Source organism: Coregonus lavaretus (assembly GCF_964263955.1).
Source record: "Coregonus lavaretus genome assembly, chromosome: 18".
NCBI lineage: Eukaryota > Metazoa > Chordata > Actinopteri > Salmoniformes > Salmonidae > Coregonus > Coregonus lavaretus.
This window is the reverse complement of record NC_140005.1, coordinates 17,025,116-17,045,970: the sequence shown is the minus strand read 5'-3', so window position 1 is coordinate 17,045,970 and position 20,855 is coordinate 17,025,116. Positions and strand designations below refer to the sequence as shown.

Below are 20,855 nucleotides of genomic sequence, written 5' to 3'. Positions count from 1 at the left end.
GGGAGATAGAGGTGATAGAGAGAGGGAATAGAGAGAGGGGAGATAGAGGGGATAGAGAGAGGGAATAGAGAGAGGGGGAGATAGAGGGGATAGAGAGAGGGAATAGAGAGCGGGAATAGAGAGAGGGGAGATAGAGGGGATAGAGAGAGGGAATAGAGAGAGGGGAGATAGAGGGGATAGAGAGAGGGAATAGAGAGAGGGAATAGAGAGAGGGAATATAGATAGGGGATAGAGAGAGGGAATAGAGAGAGGGGATAGAGAGAGGTAATAGAGAGAGGGGAGATAGAGGGAATAGAGAGAGGAAATAGAGAGAGGGAATAGAGAGAGGGGGGATAGAGGGAATAGAGAGAGGGAATAGAGAGGGAACAGAGAGAGGGAATAGAGAGAGGGAATAGTGAGAGGGGAGATAGAGGGAATAGAGAGAGGGAATAGAGAGGGAATAGAGATAGGGAATATAGAGAAGGGATAGAGAGAGGGAATAGAGAGAGGGAATAGAGAGAGGGGAGATAGAGGGGGTAGAGAGAGGGAATAGAGAGAGGGGAGATAGAGGGGGTAGAGAGAGGGAATAGAGAGAGGGAACAGGGAGATGGAATAAAGAGAGGGAATAGAGAGTGGGAGTAGAGAGAAGGAATAGAGAGAGGGGAGATAGAGGGAATATAGAGAGGGAAAAGAGAGAGGGAATAGAGAGGGAATAGAGAGAGGGAATAGAGAGAGGGAATAGAGAGAGGGGAGATAGAGGGGATAGAGAGAGGGAATAGAGAGAGGGGAGATAGAGGAAATAGAGGGAATAGAGAGAGGCAATAAAGATAGGGGAGAGAGAGGGAATAGAGAGAGGGGAGATAGAGGGGATAGAGAGAGGGAATAGAGAGAGGGAATAGAGAGAGGGAATAGAGAGAGGGAATAGAGAGAGGGGAGATAGAGGGGGTAGAGAGAGGGAACAGAGACAGGGAATAAAGAGAGGAAATAGAGAGAGGGGAGATAGAGGGAATAGAGAGAGGGAATAGAGAGAGGGGTACTGAGAGGGAATAGAGAGAGGGAATAGAGAGAGGGAATAGAGAGGAATAGAGAGAGGGGATAGAGCGAGGGAATTGAGAGAAGGAATAGAGAGAGGGGAGATAGAGGGGATATAGAGAGGGAATAGAGAGAGGGAATAGAGCGAGGGAATAGAGAGAGGGAATAGAGAGAGGGGAGATAGAGGGGGTAGAGAGAGGGAATAGAGAGAGGGAACAGAGAGAGGGAAGAGAGAGAGGGAATAAAGAGAGGGAATAGAGAGTGGGAATAGAGAGAGGGAATAGAGAGAGAATAGAGAGAGGGGATAGAGAGAGGGAATAGAGAGAGGGGAGATAGAGAGGGAATAGAGAGAGGGGAGATAGAGGGATAGAGAGAGGGAATAGAGAGAGGGGTAGTGAGAGGGAATAGAGAGAGGGAATAGAGAGAGGGAATAGAGAGGGAATAGAGAGAGGGGATAGAGCGAGGGAATTGAGAGAAGGAATAGAGAGAGGGGAGATAGAGGGGGTAGAGAGAGGGAATATAGAGAGGGGAGATAGAGGGGATAGAGAGAGGGAATAGAGAGAGGGAACAGAGAGAGGGAATAAAGAGAGGGAATAGAGAGTGGGAATAGAGAGAGGGATAGAGAGAGAATAGAGAGAGGGGATAGAGAGAGGGAATAGAGAGAGGTGAGATAGAGAGGGAATAGAGAGAGGGGAGATAGAGGGGATAGAGAGAGGGAATAGAGAGAGGGGTAGTGAGAGGGAATAGAGAGAGGGAATAGAGAGAGGGAATAGAGAGGGAATAGAGAGAGGGGATAGAGCGAGGGAATTGAGAGAAGGAATAGAGAGAGGGGAGATAGAGGGGGTAGAGAGAGGGAATAGAGAGAGGGGAGATAGAGGGGATAGAGAGAGGGAAAAGAGAGAGGGAACAGAGAGAGGGAATAAAGAGAGGGAATAGAGAGTGGGAATAGAGAGTGGGAAAAGAGAGAGTGGAGATAGAGGGAATAGAGAGAGGGAATAGAGAGAGGGAATAGAGAGGGAATAGAGAGAGGGAATAGAGAGAGGGGATATAGAGAGGGAATAGAGAGAGGGAATAGAGAGAGGGTAGATAGGGGGTATAGAGAGAGGAAATAGAGAGAGGGGAGATAGAGCGGATAGAGAGAGGGAATAGAGAGAGGGAATAGAGAGAGGGGAGATTAAGGGGATAGAGAGAGGGAATAGAGAGAGGGGATAGAGAGAGGGAACAGAGAGAGGGGAGATAGAGGGAATAGAGAGAGGGAATAGAGAGAGGGGAGAAAGGAGGGAATAGAGAGAGGGAATAGAGAGAGGGAATAGAGAGAGGGAATAGAGAGAGGGAGATAGAGGGAATATAGAGAGGGATTAGAGAGAGGGGAGAGAGAGGGAGTAGAGAGAGGGGAGATAGAGGGAATAGAGAGAGGGAATAGAGAGAGGGGAGATAGAGGGAATGGACAGAGGGAATAGAGAGAGGGGTAGTGAAAGGGAATAGAGAGAGGGGAGATAGAGGTGATAGAGAGAGGGAATAGAGAGAGGGGAGATAGAGGGGATAGAGAGAGGGAATAGAGAGAGGGGAGATAGAGGGGATAGAGAGAGGGAATAGAGAGCGGGAATAGAGAGAGGGGAGATAGAGGGGATAGAGAGAGGGAATAGAGAGAGGGGAGATAGAGGGGATAGAGAGAGGGAATAGAGAGAGGGAATATAGAGAGGGAATATAGATAGGGGATAGAGAGAGGGAATAGAGAGAGGGGATAGAGAGAGGTAATAGAGAGAGGGGAGATAGAGGGAATAGAGAGAGGAAATAGAGAGAGGGAATAGAGAGAGGGGGGATAGAGGGAATAGAGAGAGGGAATAGAGAGGGAACAGAGAGAGGGAATAGAGAGAGGGAATAGTGAGAGGGGAGATAGAGGGAATAGAGAGAGGGAATAGAGAGGGAATAGAGATAGGGAATATAGAGAAGGGATAGAGAGAGGGAATAGAGAGAGGGAATAGAGAGAGGGGAGATAGAGGGGGTAGAGAGAGGGAATAGAGAGAGGGGAGATAGAGGGGGTAGAGAGAGGGAATAGAGAGAGGGAACAGGGAGATGGAATAAAGAGAGGGAATAGAGAGTGGGAGTAGAGAGAAGGAATAGAGAGAGGGGAGATAGAGGGAATATAGAGAGGGAAAAGAGAGAGGGAATAGAGAGGGAATAGAGAGAGGGAATAGAGAGAGGGAATAGAGAGAGGGGAGATAGAGGGGATAGAGAGAGGGAATAGAGAGAGGGGAGATAGAGGAAATAGAGGGAATAGAGAGAGGCAATAAAGATAGGGGAGAGAGAGGGAATAGAGAGAGGGGAGATAGAGGGGATAGAGAGAGGGATTAGAGAGAGGGAATAGAGAGAGGGAATAGAGAGAGGGAATAGAGAGAGGGGAGATAGAGGGGGTAGAGAGAGGGAATAGAGAGAGGGAACAGAGAGAGGGAATAAAGAGAGGAAATAGAGAGAGGGGAGATAGAGGGAATAGAGAGAGGGAATAGAGAGAGGGGTACTGAGAGGGAATAGAGAGAGGGAATAGAGAGAGGGAATAGAGAGGGAATAGAGAGAGGGGATAGAGCGAGGGAATTGAGAGAAGGAATAGAGAGAGGGGAGATAGAGGGGGTAGAGAGAGGGAATATAGAGAGGGGAGATAGAGGGGATAGAGAGAGGGAATAGAGAGAGGGAACAGAGAGAGGGAATAAAGAGAGGGAATAGAGAGTGGGAATAGAGAGAGGGAATAGAGAGAGAATAGAGAGAGGGGATAGAGAGAGGGAATAGAGAGAGCTGAGATAGAGAGGGAATAGAGAGAGGGGAGATAGAGGGGATAGAGAGAGGGAATAGAGAGAGGGGTAGTGAGAGGGAATAGAGAGAGGGAATAGAGAGAGGGAATAGAGAGGGAATAGAGAGAGGGGATAGAGCGAGGGAATTGAGAGAAGGAATAGAGAGAGGGGAGATAGAGGGGGTAGAGAGAGGGAATAGAGAGAGGGGAGATAGAGGGGATAGAGAGAGGGAAAAGAGAGAGGGAACAGAGAGAGGGAATAAAGAGAGGGAATAGAGAGTGGGAATAGAGAGTGGGAAAAGAGAGAGTGGAGATAGAGGGAATAGAGAGAGGGAATAGAGAGAGGGAATAGAGAGGGAATAGAGAGAGGGAATAGAGAGAGGGATATAGAGAGGGAATAGAGAGAGGGAATAGAGAGAGGGTAAATAGGGGGTATAGAGAGAGGGAATAGAGAGAGGGGAGATAGAGCGGATAGAGAGAGGGAATAGAGAGAGGGAATAGAGAGAGGGGAGATTAAGGGGATAGAGAGAGGGAATAGAGAGAGGGGATAGAGAGAGGGAACAGAGAGAGGGGAGATAGAGGGAATAGAGAGAGGGAATAGAGAGAGGGGAGAAAGAGGGAATAGAGAGAGGGAATAGAGAGAGGGAATAGAGAGAGGGGAGATAGAGGGAATATAGAGAGGGATTAGAGAGAGGGGAGAGAGAGGGAGTAGAGAGAGGGGAGATAGAGGGAATAGAGAGAGGGAATAGAGAGAGGGGAGATAGAGGGAATGGACAGAGGGAATAGAGAGAGGGGTAGTGAAAGGGAATAGAGAGAGGGGAGATAGAGGTGATAGAGAGAGGGAATAGAGAGAGGGGAGATAGAGGGGATAGAGAGAGGGAATAGAGAGAGGGGAGATAGAGGGGATAGAGAGAGGGAATAGAGAGCGGGAATAGAGAGAGGGGAGATAGAGGGGATAGAGAGAGGGAATAGAGAGAGGGGAGATAGAGGGGATAGAGAGAGGGAATAGAGAGAGGGAATAGAGAGAGGGGAGATAGAGGGGGTAGAGAGAGGGAATAGAGAGAGGGAACAGAGAGAGGGAATAAAGAGAGGAAATAGAGAGAGGGTAGATAGAGGGAATAGAGAGAGGGAATAGAGAGAGGGGTACTGAGAGGGAATAGAGAGAGGGAATAGAGAGAGGGAATAGAGAGGGAATAGAGAGAGGGGATAGAGCGAGGGAATTGAGAGAAGGAATAGAGAGAGGGGAGATAGAGGGGGTAGAGAGAGGGAATATAGAGAGGGGAGATAGAGGGGATAGAGAGAGGGAATAGAGAGAGGGAACAGAGAGAGGGAATAAAGAGAGGGAATAGAGAGTGGGAATAGAGAGAGGGAATAGAGAGAGAATAGAGAGAGGGGATAGAGAGAGGGAATAGAGAGAGGTGAGATAGAGAGGGAATAGAGAGAGGGGAGATAGAGGGGATAGAGAGAGGGAATAGAGAGAGGGGTAGTGAGAGGGAATAGAGAGAGGGAATAGAGAGAGGGAATAGAGAGGGAATAGAGAGAGGGGATAGAGCGAGGGAATTGAGAGAAGGAATAGAGAGAGGGAGATAGAGGGGGTAGAGAGAGGGAATAGAGAGAGGGGAGATAGAGGGGATAGAGAGAGGGAAAAGAGAGAGGGAACAGAGAGAGGGAATAAAGAGAGGGAATAGAGAGTGGGAATAGAGAGTGGGAAAAGAGAGAGTGGAGATAGAGGGAATAGAGAGAGGGAATAGAGAGAGGGAATAGAGAGAGGGAATAGAGAGAGGGAATAGAGAGAGGGGATATAGAGAGGGAATAGAGAGAGGGAATAGAGAGAGGGTAAATAGGGGGTATAGAGAGAGGGAATAGAGAGAGGGGAGATAGAGCGGATAGAGAGAGGGAATAGAGAGAGGGAATAGAGAGAGGGGAGATTAAGGGGATAGAGAGAGGGAATAGAGAGAGGGGATAGAGAGAGGGAACAGAGAGAGGGGAGATAGAGGGAATAGAGAGAGGGAATAGAGAGAGGGGAGAAAGAGGGAATAGAGAGAGGGAATAGAGAGAGGGAATAGAGAGAGGGAATAGAGAGAGGGGAGATAGAGGGAATATAGAGAGGGATTAGAGAGAGGGGAGAGAGAGGGAGTAGAGAGAGGGGAGATAGAGGGAATAGAAGAGAGAGGAATAGAGAGAGGGGAGATAGAGGGAATGGACAGAGGGAATAGAGAGAGGGGTAGTGAAAGGGAATAGAGAGAGGGGAGATAGAGGTGATAGAGAGAGGGAATAGAGAGAGGGGAGATAGAGGGGATAGAGAGAGGGAATAGAGAGAGGGGAGATAGAGGGGATAGAGAGAGGGAATAGAGAGCGGGAATAGAGAGAGGGGAGATAGAGGGGATAGAGAGAGGGAATAGAGAGAGGGGAGATAGAGGGGATAGAGAGAGGGAATAGAGAGAGGGAATAGAGAGAGGGAATATAGATAGGGGATAGAGAGAGGGAATAGAGAGAGGGGATAGAGAGAGGTAATAGAGAGAGGGGAGATAGAGGAATAGAGAGAGGAAATAGAGAGAGGGAATAGAGAGAGGGGGGATAGAGGGAATAGAGAGAGGGAATAGAGAGGGAACAGAGAGAGGGAATAGAGAGAGGGAATAGTGAGAGGGGAGATAGAGGGAATAGAGAGAGGGAATAGAGAGGGAATAGAGATAGGGAATATAGAGAAGGGATAGAGAGAGGAATAGAGAGAGGGAATAGAGAGAGGGGAGATAGAGGGGGTAGAGAGAGGGAATAGAGAGAGGGGAGATAGAGGGGGTAGAGAGAGGGAATAGAGAGAGGGAACAGGGAGATGGAATAAAGAGAGGGAATAGAGAGTGGGAGTAGAGAGAAGGAATAGAGAGAGGGGAGATAGAGGGAATATAGAGAGGGAAAAGAGAGAGGGAATAGAGAGGGAATAGAGAGAGGGAATAGAGAGAGGGAATAGAGAGAGGGGAGATAGAGGGGATAGAGAGAGGGAATAGAGAGAGGGGAGATAGAGGAAATAGAGGGAATAGAGAGAGGCAATAAAGATAGGGGAGAGAGAGGGAATAGAGAGAGGGGAGATAGAGGGGATAGAGAGAGGGAATAGAGAGAGGGAATAGAGAGAGGGAATAGAGAGAGGGAATAGAGAGAGGGGAGATAGAGGGGGTAGAGAGAGGGAATAGAGAGAGGGAACAGAGAGAGGGAATAAAGAGAGGAAATAGAGAGAGGGGAGATAGAGGGAATAGAGAGAGGGAATAGAGAGAGGGGTACTGAGAGGGAATAGAGAGAGGGAATAGAGAGAGGGAATAGAGAGGGAATAGAGAGAGGGGATAGAGCGAGGGAATTGAGAGAAGGAATAGAGAGAGGGGAGATAGAGGGGGTAGAGAGAGGGAATAGAGAGAGGGGAGATAGAGGGGATAGAGAGAGGGAAAAGAGAGAGGGAACAGAGAGAGGGAATAAAGAGAGGGAATAGAGAGTGGGAATAGAGAGTGGGAAAAGAGAGAGTGGAGATAGAGGGAATAGAGAGAGGGAATAGAGAGAGGGATAGAGAGGGAATAGAGAGAGGGAATAGAGAGAGGGGATATAGAGAGGGAATAGAGAGAGGGAATAGAGAGAGGGTAGATAGGGGGTATAGAGAGAGGAAATAGAGAGAGGGGAGATAGAGCGGATAGAGAGAGGGAATAGAGAGAGGGAATAGAGAGAGGGGAGATTAAGGGGATAGAGAGAGGGAATAGAGAGAGGGGATAGAGAGAGGGAACAGAGAGAGGGGAGATAGAGGGAATAGAGAGAGGGAATAGAGAGAGGGGAGAAAGAGGGAATAGAGAGAGGGAATAGAGAGAGGGAATAGAGAGAGGGAATAGAGAGAGGGAGATAGAGGGAATATAGAGAGGGATTAGAGAGAGGGGAGAGAGAGGGAGTAGAGAGAGGGAGATAGAGGGAATAGAGAGAGGGAATAGAGAGAGGGGAGATAGAGGGAATGGACAGAGGGAATAGAGAGAGGGGTAGTGAAAGGGAATAGAGAGAGGGGAGATAGAGGTGATAGAGAGAGGGAATAGAGAGAGGGGAGATAGAGGGGATAGAGAGAGGGAATAGAGAGAGGGGAGATAGAGGGGATAGAGAGAGGGAATAGAGAGCGGGAATAGAGAGAGGGGAGATAGAGGGGATAGAGAGAGGGAATAGAGAGAGGGGAGATAGAGGGGATAGAGAGAGGGAATAGAGAGAGGGAATAGAGAGAGGGAATATAGATAGGGGATAGAGAGAGGGAATAGAGAGAGGGGATAGAGAGAGGTAATAGAGAGAGGGAGATAGAGGGAATAGAGAGAGGAAATAGAGAGAGGGAATAGAGAGAGGGGGGATAGAGGGAATAGAGAGAGGGAATAGAGAGGGAACAGAGAGAGGGAATAGAGAGAGGGAATAGTGAGAGGGGAGATAGAGGGAATAGAGAGAGGGAATAGAGAGGGAATAGAGATAGGGAATATAGAGAAGGGATAGAGAGAGGGAATAGAGAGAGGGAATAGAGAGAGGGGAGATAGAGGGGGTAGAGAGAGGGAATAGAGAGAGGGGAGATAGAGGGGGTAGAGAGAGGGAATAGAGAGAGGGAACAGGGAGATGGAATAAAGAGAGGGAATAGAGAGTGGGAGTAGAGAGAAGGAATAGAGAGAGGGGAGATAGAGGGAATATAGAGAGGGAAAAGAGAGAGGGAATAGAGAGGGAATAGAGAGAGGGAATAGAGAGAGGGAATAGAGAGAGGGGAGATAGAGGGGATAGAGAGAGGGAATAGAGAGAGGGGAGATAGAGGAAATAGAGGGAATAGAGAGAGGCAATAAAGATAGGGGAGAGAGAGGGAATAGAGAGAGGGGAGATAGAGGGGATAGAGAGAGGGAATAGAGAGAGGGAATAGAGAGAGGGAATAGAGAGAGGGAATAGAGAGAGGGGAGATAGAGGGGGTAGAGAGAGGGAATAGAGAGAGGGAACAGAGAGAGGGAATAAAGAGAGGAAATAGAGAGAGGGGAGATAGAGGGAATAGAGAGAGGGAATAGAGAGAGGGGTACTGAGAGGGAATAGAGAGAGGGAATAGAGAGAGGGAATAGAGAGGGAATAGAGAGAGGGGATAGAGCGAGGGAATTGAGAGAAGGAATAGAGAGAGGGGAGATAGAGGGGGTAGAGAGAGGGAATATAGAGAGGGGAGATAGAGGGGATAGAGTGGGGGGAATAGAGAGAGGGAACAGAGAGAGGGAATAAAGAGAGGGAATAGAGAGTGGGAATAGAGAGAGGGAATAGAGAGAGAATAGAGAGAGGGGATAGAGAGAGGGAATAGAGAGAGGTGAGATAGAGAGGGAATAGAGAGAGGGGAGATAGAGGAGATAGAGAGAGGGAATAGAGAGAGGGGTAGTGAGAGGGAATAGAGAGAGGGAATAGAGAGAGGGAATAGAGAGGGAATAGAGAGAGGGGATAGAGCGAGGGAATTGAGAGAAGGAATAGAGAGAGGGGAGATAGAGGGGGTAGAGAGAGGGAATAGAGAGAGGGGAGATAGAGGGGATAGAGAGAGGGAAAAGAGAGAGGGAACAGAGAGAGGGAATAAAGAGAGGGAATAGAGAGTGGGAATAGAGAGTGGGAAAAGAGAGAGTGGAGATAGAGGGAATAGAGAGAGGGAATAGAGAGAGGGAATAGAGAGGGAATAGAGAGAGGGAATAGAGAGAGGGGATATAGAGAGGGAATAGAGAGAGGGAATAGAGAGAGGGTAAATAGGGGGTATAGAGAGAGGGAATAGAGAGAGGGGAGATAGAGCGGATAGAGAGAGGGAATAGAGAGAGGGAATAGAGAGAGGGGAGATTAAGGGGATAGAGAGAGGGAATAGAGAGAGGGGATAGAGAGAGGGAACAGAGAGAGGGGAGATAGAGGGAATAGAGAGAGGGAATAGAGAGAGGGGAGAAAGAGGGAATAGAGAGAGGGAATAGAGAGAGGGAATAGAGAGAGGGAATAGAGAGAGGGGAGATAGAGGGAATATAGAGAGGGATTAGAGAGAGGGGAGAGAGAGGGAGTAGAGAGAGGGGAGATAGAGGGAATAGAGAGAGGGAATAGAGAGAGGGGAGATAGAGGGAATGGACAGAGGGAATAGAGAGAGGGGTAGTGAAAGGGAATAGAGAGAGGGGAGATAGAGGTGATAGAGAGAGGGAATAGAGAGAGGGGAGATAGAGGGGATAGAGAGAGGGAATAGAGAGAGGGGAGATAGAGGGGATAGAGAGAGGGAATAGAGAGCTGGAATAGAGAGAGGGGAGATAGAGGGGATAGAGAGAGGGAATAGAGAGAGGGGAGATAGAGGGGATAGAGAGAGGGAATAGAGAGAGGGAATAGAGAGAGGGGAGATAGAGGGGGTAGAGAGAGGGAATAGAGAGAGGGAACAGAGAGAGGGAATAAAGAGAGGAAATAGAGAGAGGGGAGATAGAGGGAATAGAGAGAGGGAATAGAGAGAGGGGTACTGAGAGGGAATAGAGAGAGGGAATAGAGAGAGGGAATAGAGAGGGAATAGAGAGAGGGGATAGAGCGAGGGAATTGAGAGAAGGAATAGAGAGAGGGGAGATAGAGGGGGTAGAGAGAGGGAATATAGAGAGGGGAGATAGAGGGGATAGAGAGAGGGAATAGAGAGAGGGAACAGAGAGAGGGAATAAAGAGAGGGAATAGAGAGTGGGAATAGAGAGAGGGAATAGAGAGAGAATAGAGAGAGGGATAGAGAGAGGGAATAGAGAGAGGTGAGATAGAGAGGGAATAGAGAGAGGGGAGATAGAGGGGATAGAGAGAGGGAATAGAGAGAGGGGTAGTGAGAGGGAATAGAGAGAGGGAATAGAGAGAGGGAATAGAGAGGGAATAGAGAGAGGGGATAGAGCGAGGGAATTGAGAGAAGGAATAGAGAGAGGGGAGATAGAGGGGGTAGAGAGAGGGAATAGAGAGAGGGGAGATAGAGGGGATAGAGAGAGGGAAAAGAGAGAGGGAACAGAGAGAGGGAATAAAGAGAGGGAATAGAGAGTGGGAATAGAGAGTGGGAAAAGAGAGAGTGGAGATAGAGGGAATAGAGAGAGGGAATAGAGAGAGGGAATAGAGAGGGAATAGAGAGAGGGAATAGAGAGAGGGGATATAGAGAGGGAATAGAGAGAGGGAATAGAGAGAGGGTAAATAGGGGGTATAGAGAGAGGGAATAGAGAGAGGGGAGATAGAGCGGATAGAGAGAGGGAATAGAGAGAGGGAATAGAGAGAGGGGAGATTAAGGGGATAGAGAGAGGGAATAGAGAGAGGGGATAGAGAGAGGGAACAGAGAGAGGGGAGATAGAGGGAATAGAGAGAGGGAATAGAGAGAGGGGAGAAAGAGGGAATAGAGAGAGGGAATAGAGAGAGGGAATAGAGAGAGGGAATAGAGAGAGGGGAGATAGAGGGAATATAGAGAGGGATTAGAGAGAGGGGAGAGAGAGGGAGTAGAGAGAGGGGAGATAGAGGGAATAGAGAGAGGGAATAGAGAGAGGGGAGATAGAGGGAATGGACAGAGGGAATAGAGAGAGGGGTAGTGAAAGGGAATAGAGAGAGGGGAGATAGAGGTGATAGAGAGAGGGAATAGAGAGAGGGGAGATAGAGGGGATAGAGAGAGGGAATAGAGAGAGGGGAGATAGAGGGGATAGAGAGAGGGAATAGAGAGCGGGAATAGAGAGAGGGGAGATAGAGGGGATAGAGAGAGGGAATAGAGAGAGGGGAGATAGAGGGGATAGAGAGAGGGAATAGAGAGAGGGAATAGAGAGAGGGAATATAGATAGGGGATAGAGAGAGGGAATAGAGAGAGGGGATAGAGAGAGGTAATAGAGAGAGGGGAGATAGAGGGAATAGAGAGAGGAAATAGAGAGAGGGAATAGAGAGAGGGGGGATAGAGGGAATAGAGAGAGGGAATAGAGAGGGAACAGAGAGAGGGAATAGAGAGAGGGAATAGTGAGAGGGGAGATAGAGGGGGTAGAGAGAGGGAATAGAGAGAGGGGAGATAGAGGGGGTAGAGAGAGGGAATAGAGAGAGGGAACAGGGAGATGGAATAAAGAGAGGGAATAGAGAGTGGGAGTAGAGAGAAGGAATAGAGAGAGGGGAGATAGAGGGAATATAGAGAGGGAAAAGAGAGAGGGAATAGAGAGGGAATAGAGAGAGGGAATAGAGAGAGGGAATAGAGAGAGGGGAGATAGAGGGGATAGAGAGAGGGAATAGAGAGAGGGGAGATAGAGGGAATAGAGGGAATAGAGAGAGGCAATAAAGATAGGGGAGAGAGAGGGAATAGAGAGAGGGGAGATAGAGGGGATAGAGAGAGGGAATAGAGAGAGGGAATAGAGAGAGGGAATAGAGAGAGGGAATAGAGAGAGGGGAGATAGAGGGGGTAGAGAGAGGGAATAGAGAGAGGGAACAGAGAGAGGGAATAAAGAGAGGAAATAGAGAGAGGGGAGATAGAGGGAATAGAGAGAGGGAATAGAGAGAGGGAATAGAGACAGAGAATAGAGACAGGGGATAGAGACAGGGAAAGAGAGAGTGGAGATAGAGGGAATAGAGAGAGGGAATAGAGAGGGAATAGAGAGAGGAGAGATAGAGGTAATAGAGAGAGGGATTAGAGATATGGAATAGAGAGAGGGCATATAGAGGGAATAGAGAGAGGTAATATAGAGAGGGGTAGTGAGGGAATAGAGAGAGGGGAGATAGAGGGAATAGAGAGAGGGAATAGAGAGAGGGAATAGAGAGGGGATAGAGAGAGGGAATAGAGAGAGGGGAGATAGAGGGGATAGAGAGAGGGAAAAGAGAGAGGGAACAGAGAGAGGGAATAAAGAGGGGGAATAGAGAGTGGGAATAGAGAGGGAATAGAGAGAGGGAATAGAGAGAGGGAATAGAGAGGGAATAGAGAGAGGGGAGATAGAGAGGGAATAGAGAGAGAGTAGAGAGAGGGAATAGAGAGAAGCAATAGAGAGAGGGGTAGTGAGAGGGAATAGAGAGAGGGAATAGAGAGAGGGAATAGAGAGGGAATAGAGAGAGGGGAGATAGAGGGGCTAGAGAGAGGGGAGATAGAGGGGATAGAGAGAGGGAACAGATAGAGGGAATAAAGAGAGGGAATAGAGAGTGGGAATAGAGAGAGGGAATAGAGAGAGGGAATAGAGAGAGGGGATAGAGACAGGGAAAGAGAGAGTGGAGATAGAGGGAATAGAGAGAGGGAATAGAGAGGGATAGAGAGAGGAAATAGAGAGGGATAGAGAGAGGAAATAGAGAGAGGGGATAAAGAGAGGGGAGATAGAGGGGATAGAGAGAGGGAATAGAGAGAGGGAATAGAGAGAGGGGAGAGAGAGGGAATAGAGAGAGGGGAGATAGAGGGAATAGAGAGAGGGAATAGAGAGAGGGGAGAGAGAGGGAATAGAGAGAGGGGAGAGAGAGGGGATAGAGAGAGGGAATAGAGGTAGGGAATAGAGAGAGGGCATATAGAGGGAATAGAGAGAGGGAATAAAGAGAGGGGTAGTGAGAGGGAATAGAGAGAGGGGAGATAGAGGGAATAGAGAGAGGGAATAGAGAGGAAATAGAGAGAGGGAATAGAGAGTGGGAATAGAGAGGGAATAGAGAGAGGGAATAGAGAGAGGGAATAGAGAGAGGGGAGATAGAGAGGGAATAGAGAGAGGGAACAGAGAGAGGGAATAAAGAGAGGGAATAGAGAGTGGGAATAGAGAGTGGGAATAGAGAGAGGGGAGATAGAGGGAATAGAGAGAGGGAATAGAGAGAGTGAATAGAGAGAGGGGAGATATAGAGGGAATAGAGAGAGGGAACAGAGAGAGGGAATAAAGAGAGGGAATAGAGAGTGGGAATAGAGAGGGGGAATAGAGAGAGAATAGAGAGAGGGGATAGAGAGAGGGAATAGAGAGAGGGGAGATAGAGAGGGAATAGAGAGAGGGGAGATAGAGGGGATAGAGAGAGGGAATAGAGAGAGGGGTAGTGAGAGGGAATAGAGAGAGGGAATAGAGAGAGGGAATAGAGAGGGAATAGAGAGAGGGGATAGAGCGAGGGAATAGAGAGGGAATAGAGAGAGGGGAGATAGAGAGGGAATAGAGAGAGAGTAGAGAGAGGGAATAGAGAGAAGCAATAGAGAGAGGGGTAGTGAGAGGGAATAGAGAGAGGGAATAGAGAGAGGGAATAGAGAGGGAATAGAGAGAGGGGATTGAGAGAGGGAATAGAGAGAGGGGAGATAGAGAGGGAATAGAGAGAGAGTAGAGAGAGGGGTAGAGAGAAGCAATAGAGAGAGGAGTAGTGAGAGGGAATAGAGAGAGGGAATAGAGAGAGGGAATAGAGAGAGGGGAGATAGAGGGGGTACAGAGAGGGGAGATAGAGGGAATAGAGAGAGGGAATAGAGAGGGAACAGAGAGAGGGAATAGAGAGAGGGAATAGTGAGAGGGGAGATAGAGGGAATAGAGAGAGGGAATAGAGAGAGGGAATAGAGAGGGAATAGAGATAGGGAATATAGAGAGGGGATAGAGAGAGGGAATAGAGAGAGGGAATAGAGAGAGGGGAGATAGAGGGGGTAGAGAGAGGGAATAGAGAGAGGGGAGATAGAGGGGGTAGAGAGAGGGAATAGAGAGAGGGGAGATAGAGGGGGTAGAGAGAGGGAATAGAGAGAGGGAACAGGGAGATGGAATAAAGAGAGGGAATAGAGAGTGGGAATAGAGAGAGGGAATAGAGAGAGGGGAGATAGAGGGAATATAGACAGGGAATAGAGAGAGTGGGGATAGAGGGTATAGAGAGAGGGAATAGAGAGGGAATAGAGAGAGGGAATAGAGAGAGGGGATAGAGAGAGGGAATAGAGAGAGGGAATAGAGAGAGGGTAGATAGGGGGTATAGAGAGAGGGAATAGAGAGAGGGGAGATAGAGGGGATAGAGAGAGGGAATAGAGAGAGGGAATAGAGAGAGGGGAGATTGAGGAGATAGAGAGAGGGGATAGAGAGAGGGAACAGAGAGAGGGGAGATAGACGGAATAGAGAGAGGGAATAGAGAGAGTGGATAGAGACAGGGAATAGAGAGAGGGGAGATAGAGGGAATATAGAGAGGGAATAGAGAGGGAATAGAGAGAGGGAATAGATAGAGGGAATAGAGAGAGGGAATAGAGATAGGGACTAGAGAGAGGGAATAGAGAGAGGGAGATAGAGGGGATAGAGAGAGGGAATAGAGAGAGGGGAGATAGAGGGGATAGAGAGAGGGAATAGAGAGAGGGAATAGAGAGAGGGAATAGAGAGAGGGGAGATAGAGGGGATAGAGAGAGGGAATAGAGAGAGGGGAGATAGAGGGGATAGAGAGAGGGAATAGAGAGAGGGGAAATAGAGGGGATAGAGTGAGGGAATATAGAGAGGGAATAGAGAGAGGGGAGATAGAGGGGATAGAGAGAGGGAATAGAGAGAGGGAATAGAGAGAGGGGATAAAGAGAGGGGATAGATAGAGGGGAGATAGAAGATGGTGACCATGGAGAGTCATTTGATTTGATTTGATTTATTAGGATGACGCCATTGGCGACAGCCAATCTTACTAGGGTCTGAAACATAACGAAAAATACATTACAGACAAAAGACTTCACAATTTACATACATTTAAAACATGAACCTGTAGTGTGCGTGTGTGTCCATCTATCAGTTACACATACATGTCAGTACATACAGTACACACAACAAGTAGCTCAGATGGGGGAGAAGCATTGTGCGGTGAGATGTTGCTTTATTTGTTTTTTTAAACCAGGTTTGCTGATCACTTGCGCTATAAGAGAGAGAAGGGAGTTCCATGCACTCATGGCTCTGTATAATACAGTGTGTTTTTTTGAATTTGTTCTGGACCTGGGGAGTGTGAAAAGACCACTGGTGGTATGTCTGGTGGGTTAAGTGTGTGTGTCAGTGCTGTGTGTAAGTTGAATATGCAAACAATTTGGAATTTCCAACACATGAATGTTTCTTATAAAACCAAGAAGTGATGTAGTCAGTCTTTCCTCAACTCTTAGCCAAGAGAGACTGGCATGCATAGTATTCAAATTAGCCCTCTGATTACAATGAAGAGCAAGATGTGCCGCTCTGTTCTGGGCCAGCTGCAGCTTAACTAGGTCTTTCTTTGCAGCACTTGACCATATGACTGGACAATAATCAAGATAAGATCAAACTAGAGCCTGCAGGAATATACAATGCTCTTAGTTTTATAGATGTTCAGGACTAGTTTATTACTGGCCACCCATTCCAAAACGGACTGCAACTCTTTGCTAAAGGTTTCAGTGACTTCATTAGCTGTGGTTGCTGATGCGTATATGGTTGAATCATCAGCATACATGGACACACATACTTTGTTTAATGCCAGTGGCAGGTCATTGGTAAAAAGAAAAGAGTAGAGGGCCTAGAGAGCTGCCCTGCGGTACACCACACTTTATATGTTTGACATTAGAGAAGCTTCCATTAAAGAAAACTCTCTGAGTTCTATTAGATAGATAGCTCTGAATCTACGATAATCACAGCCTTTGAACAGGAAAATAGTGAGATAGTGATGGAACGAGCTCACTGCACCATACACAAGCAGAACAACTCTAATATTCTCCTTTGATGAAAGGCTGTATGTGGTCTGAATTGGTGTCTGCCTGTCTGTCTGTCTGTCTGTCTGTCTGTCTGTCTGTCTGTCTGTCTGTCTGTCTGTCTGTCTGTCTGTCTGTCTGTCTGTCTGTCTGTCTGTCTGTCTGTCTGTCTGTTTTATTCAGGGGAATTGTCTGGCCTGACGTCTGCAGACTGCAGTGTGTGATAAAGCCCCTTACTCCCAGGGTCACAGAGGGAAGAGAGAATGAAAGGAAAAAGAGAGAGGGTAAGAGAGTGAAGAGAGAGAAAAGAGAGAGGAGGGCGGGAGGGAAAGAGGGAGAGAGAGAGAGACCCATTCAGTAAAGCCCGATTCATGAGTTGAATTCTAATTAATGGATTGCAGTAAGATGACTCATTGGTGCTATTTTTAGACCTTGAGGAGAGGCGGGTGTGCCGGAGTGGGATGCTAGAGTGTGTGACTTTATGAATGGGTGGATGTGTGTGCACAATTTTTTGTATACCTGTGTGTGTGTGTGCTTGCATGCATCCGTGCCACTCACCTGTATCCCTATGGAGGAGCGTGGTGTTTTGAGGTACTCTTCAGCCTTGGACACCAAGATGGCTTTATCACAGGTCATCACTGAGCTATGACTGTCTGTGGACGGGTGTCTCTTCCCAGACATCACCCCTGCTGCCTCCATGGCTATAGTCACCGCCTTGGCACTGTCCAGACTGTCTGTGGAGTTATACAGGGTCCTGCCCAAGCTCAGGCCCAGCCCGTCCCCCCACCCTTGAGGGTGCCTGCCCTCGTGGTACACATCCTGGGTGGATTCTGTGCTGCTCTGAGCTGTGACTGAGATGAGGGGCTTTGAGCCTGCGATGGAGCGGGGCGGGACCGGCGGAGGGGTCATCTTCTTGTAGTTGTTTGTGTATTTGACCTCTGAAAGATAGAATAATAGAGGAGGTCAAAGTTAAAAGGAAGGTATATGATGTGGTAGTTGAAGTAGGTGAGGTATTGTTGGGCTATGCCGTTGACGATCAGAGAGAGGAGAGACCACTGAGAGGTATTCACTGTGGAGTGTCGACAGCCATTCTCCTTACATGTATTTGATGAGCAGGGGATTATAAAAATGATCCTTTCTTTCAAGTGCAAATGAGAATGTGACCATATAAATGACTGGGTTGGATGTGTCCTCTTCTTTAAAAAAGAGCTTTGACGGAGCAGCCTAATACTGTAACAGGGTATCAACTCAAACAGCTTGTCCATTTGAAGAACATTCAATGATCAAAGCCCACAATGGTCTTGGCTCATCAGAACTCTCATAGAGAGAGGGTCCGTGCTATCCGGAATCCTTAGGATGTCCCTACCCCATTGAAGTTGATATTTTAAACGGTTAGGGTAGGGGTTAAGGTTAGGGTTAGCGTTTATGGTAGGGACATCCCAAGGATCCCAGATAGGGACTAGTGGATTTGTTACACAAACGTTATGCTCACTGAAAAATTCAAGCATGTCTTCTGGACATCAAATGAAATAATTTATGAATATATGTAATGACAGGGGCTTATTGCTTTGTGTTCAGGCACTTCAGTGAATTCTTCATCCTCTATTCCATTCTCTAGAAAATATTTCCACTGGGTTTCTCATTTGAAGACAATTTATCCTCTTCGGACTACTTTAAAATGGACTAACAATGGCATTGGAGAATGAATTGGTTTTGAATTATCATTCAATGCAGAATTTGTCCCTCCAACACCATGACCCTTAAGCACTCCCCAGCAGCACCCAGGCTGTGTCTATAAATACCCCCTGCTGACATCCGCCCTGTAGAGCACAGCATACTGCTCTAAGGCCTAATGACTCACTTTGTCCCCCATTCACAAATGATCTTCTCAAAGAGGTCACCGAGATGAGTCAGTAAAGAGAGAAAGAGTAACAAAGAAGAGACAGAAAGATATGGACATTGTGAGAGAGAAAGAGAGATACAGTATATATACAGTATATATAGAGAGAGAAAGAGAGGGTGAGGGAGAGGGAGAGAGAGAAAAAATATAAAGAGAGAGAGAGGGTAAGAGCGAGAGAGAGAAAGAAGGAAAGAAAGAAAGAAGATTCAGCAGACGGACTAAAATAGACACATTATTACCAAGCGAGTCATACAATGGGGACTCATGACCCCCACCCCCCGCCCCCATCTTGGCAGTGTTACTCAGCATTTAGCCTGTCCCCTCACGTCCCAGCCAACAGAAACATATTTTTCTAAGAGTGTACCATAGCAACCATACCAGGCAAGACAGGTGGTTTTACTTAACCTTTAAATCACACAATAACTATCCAGACAGAAGACCTGCTCCTTATCTCCATGACAACAACATGGACACCTTTTTCTTCTCACTAAACAAGAACATGTTGCTTGTTAGCAGTCCATTTTTCAAAAAATTTGACTTTCAAAAAGCAAAGTGTCACCGGTCATATCATCATGATGATGAAAAATGCTAAACAGTGCTTTGTTTACCAGGCTTTTAAGGATATCCCACTGGGCACAGACGTCAGTTCAACGTCTAGTTTTGATTTACATTTGGTTTAGTTGTCAACTAACGTGAATTCAACGTGAAATCAACCAAACATTTTACCTTGTCATTGGATTTAGGTTAAAAAAATAGAAATAATAGAAAAATAGCAACACAATGAGTAATGATAACTTGTTTATATACACGGGGTACCAGTACAGAGTCGATGTGCAACGGTACGAGGTAATCACGTGCAGGGGTACAAGGTAATTATCACTCCTCTCTGTCACTCCGGACCCCATGGCTGACAGCACAGCATCTGCCACGGTGACTGATGTAAATATCCTGGCCTTAACTCCAGCCTTTAAAACAAAATGACTTGACAAAGTGCTCTCCCCGCCAGATGTATCACCAAGGCCCAGGGAATCTAAAAATAGAAATCTTGGCCTATACAGAGGAGAAGGGTGTGTGTGTGTGTGTGCCTGTTGTTGAGTGTGAGGAGGGAGTGAGGGAGGGAAGGAAGGAAGGAGGGAAGGAAGGAAGGACGGACCATCAGTCATGTGGGCCAATGTTCGGAAAGCGTTCGTCATCGCTAGAGCTCTCACGACTTCTCTCACTCACAACTTATCTCACTCCCACAGCCTGTTTCAGGAGGAAGAGGGGGAGAGGAGAAGAGGGAAAAGAGGAGAGGGGTAGGAGGACCATTTTACATTCTACTGCCGTTTTTCAATCTACCTGCAAGATAAGGGCTTGTGCCTGATGAATCAATGAGGTCCCCAGCGCGGCAGAGAGGCTCAAGGAGAAAATAAATAGCCAAGAGTGATCAAACAACCCAACAAGAGGGACAAAGAAAGAGAGAGATAGTCGCTGGGTCTTAACGGTAAAACTGACGCTTGTTTTCAGGGATTATTATGTGGTGGCGTTGCTGTGTTTTATCTTGATAAGCTTGATAAACCAGTGTGAGTGTGAGACTGCTCATTTACAGCATTTATACTGTATGTCATGAATAAATGATAACGATGCTGGTTTAAAACATATTATTCACCACAAACTATTGGCTTGACCAGGAGGTTTACCTGGAGTTTCGTGGGTCACCCGGTCAGTGCTGCAGGTAGAGGGGAGGCGGAACTGGATCCCTGAAACAAGCCAGCCAATCACATTTAACATCCTGGTCACATCTACCTAGTACGCAGAACACTAATCACAGTACACTATACAGAAAAACAGCTACATACTGTACATGTACCCATAGATAGGAGGACAATGACAGATAATACAATATAATGTATCAATTGAAGCACCTTGGTTAGACTGTGAGGCAGCAGCAGTTTACTTTTTCCTTCAACAGCAACATACACTCACCGGACAGTTTATTAGATACACCCATCTAGTACCGGGTCGAACCCTCCTATGCCTCCAGAAAAGCCTGAATTCTTCAGGGCATTCTACAAGGTGTCAGAAACATTCCACATGGATTTTGGTCCATGCTGATGCGATGGCATCACGCAGTTACTGCAGATTGGACGGCAGTACATTCATGCTGCGAACAGCCCGTTCCATCTCATCCCAAATATGCTTTATTTGGTTGAGGTCTGGGGACTGTGCAGGCCACTCAAGTAAACTGAACTCGCTGTCATGTTCCAGGCAATGTTTTTCCACTCCTCAATTGTCCAGTGTTGGTGACTGTGTGCCCACTGGAACCCTGTTCTTGTTTTTAGCTGATAGGAGTGGAACCCGGTGTGGTCAATAGCCCATCCGTGACAAGTATTGACGAGTTGTGTGCTCCGAGATGCCGTTCTGCACACCACAAATACAATTTTATAGGTCGCATACACATATTTAGCAGATGTTATTGTGGGTGTAGCGAAATGCTTGTGTTTCTAGCTCCAACAGTGCAGTAATATCTAACAATTCACAACAATATACACAAGTCTAAAAGTAGAAGAATGGAATTAAGAAATATATAAATATTA

At 47.3% G+C, this 20,855-nt stretch overlaps 1 protein-coding gene across 1 annotated transcript in view; it reads right to left on the bottom strand.

Moving 5' to 3' along the window:
• The window catches only part of dlgap2a (discs, large homolog-associated protein 2a), a gene marked incomplete at both ends in the record, with an annotated part of 341,967 nt that overhangs the window by 26,370 nt on the left and 294,742 nt on the right, over positions 1–20,855 (bottom strand). The window contains 2 exons of the mRNA XM_084182088.1: positions 16,938–17,317; positions 19,959–20,018. Of these exons, the coding sequence (XP_084038214.1) occupies positions 16,938–17,317; positions 19,959–20,018 (440 nt within the window). The remainder of the gene's footprint in view (positions 1–16,937; positions 17,318–19,958; positions 20,019–20,855) is intronic.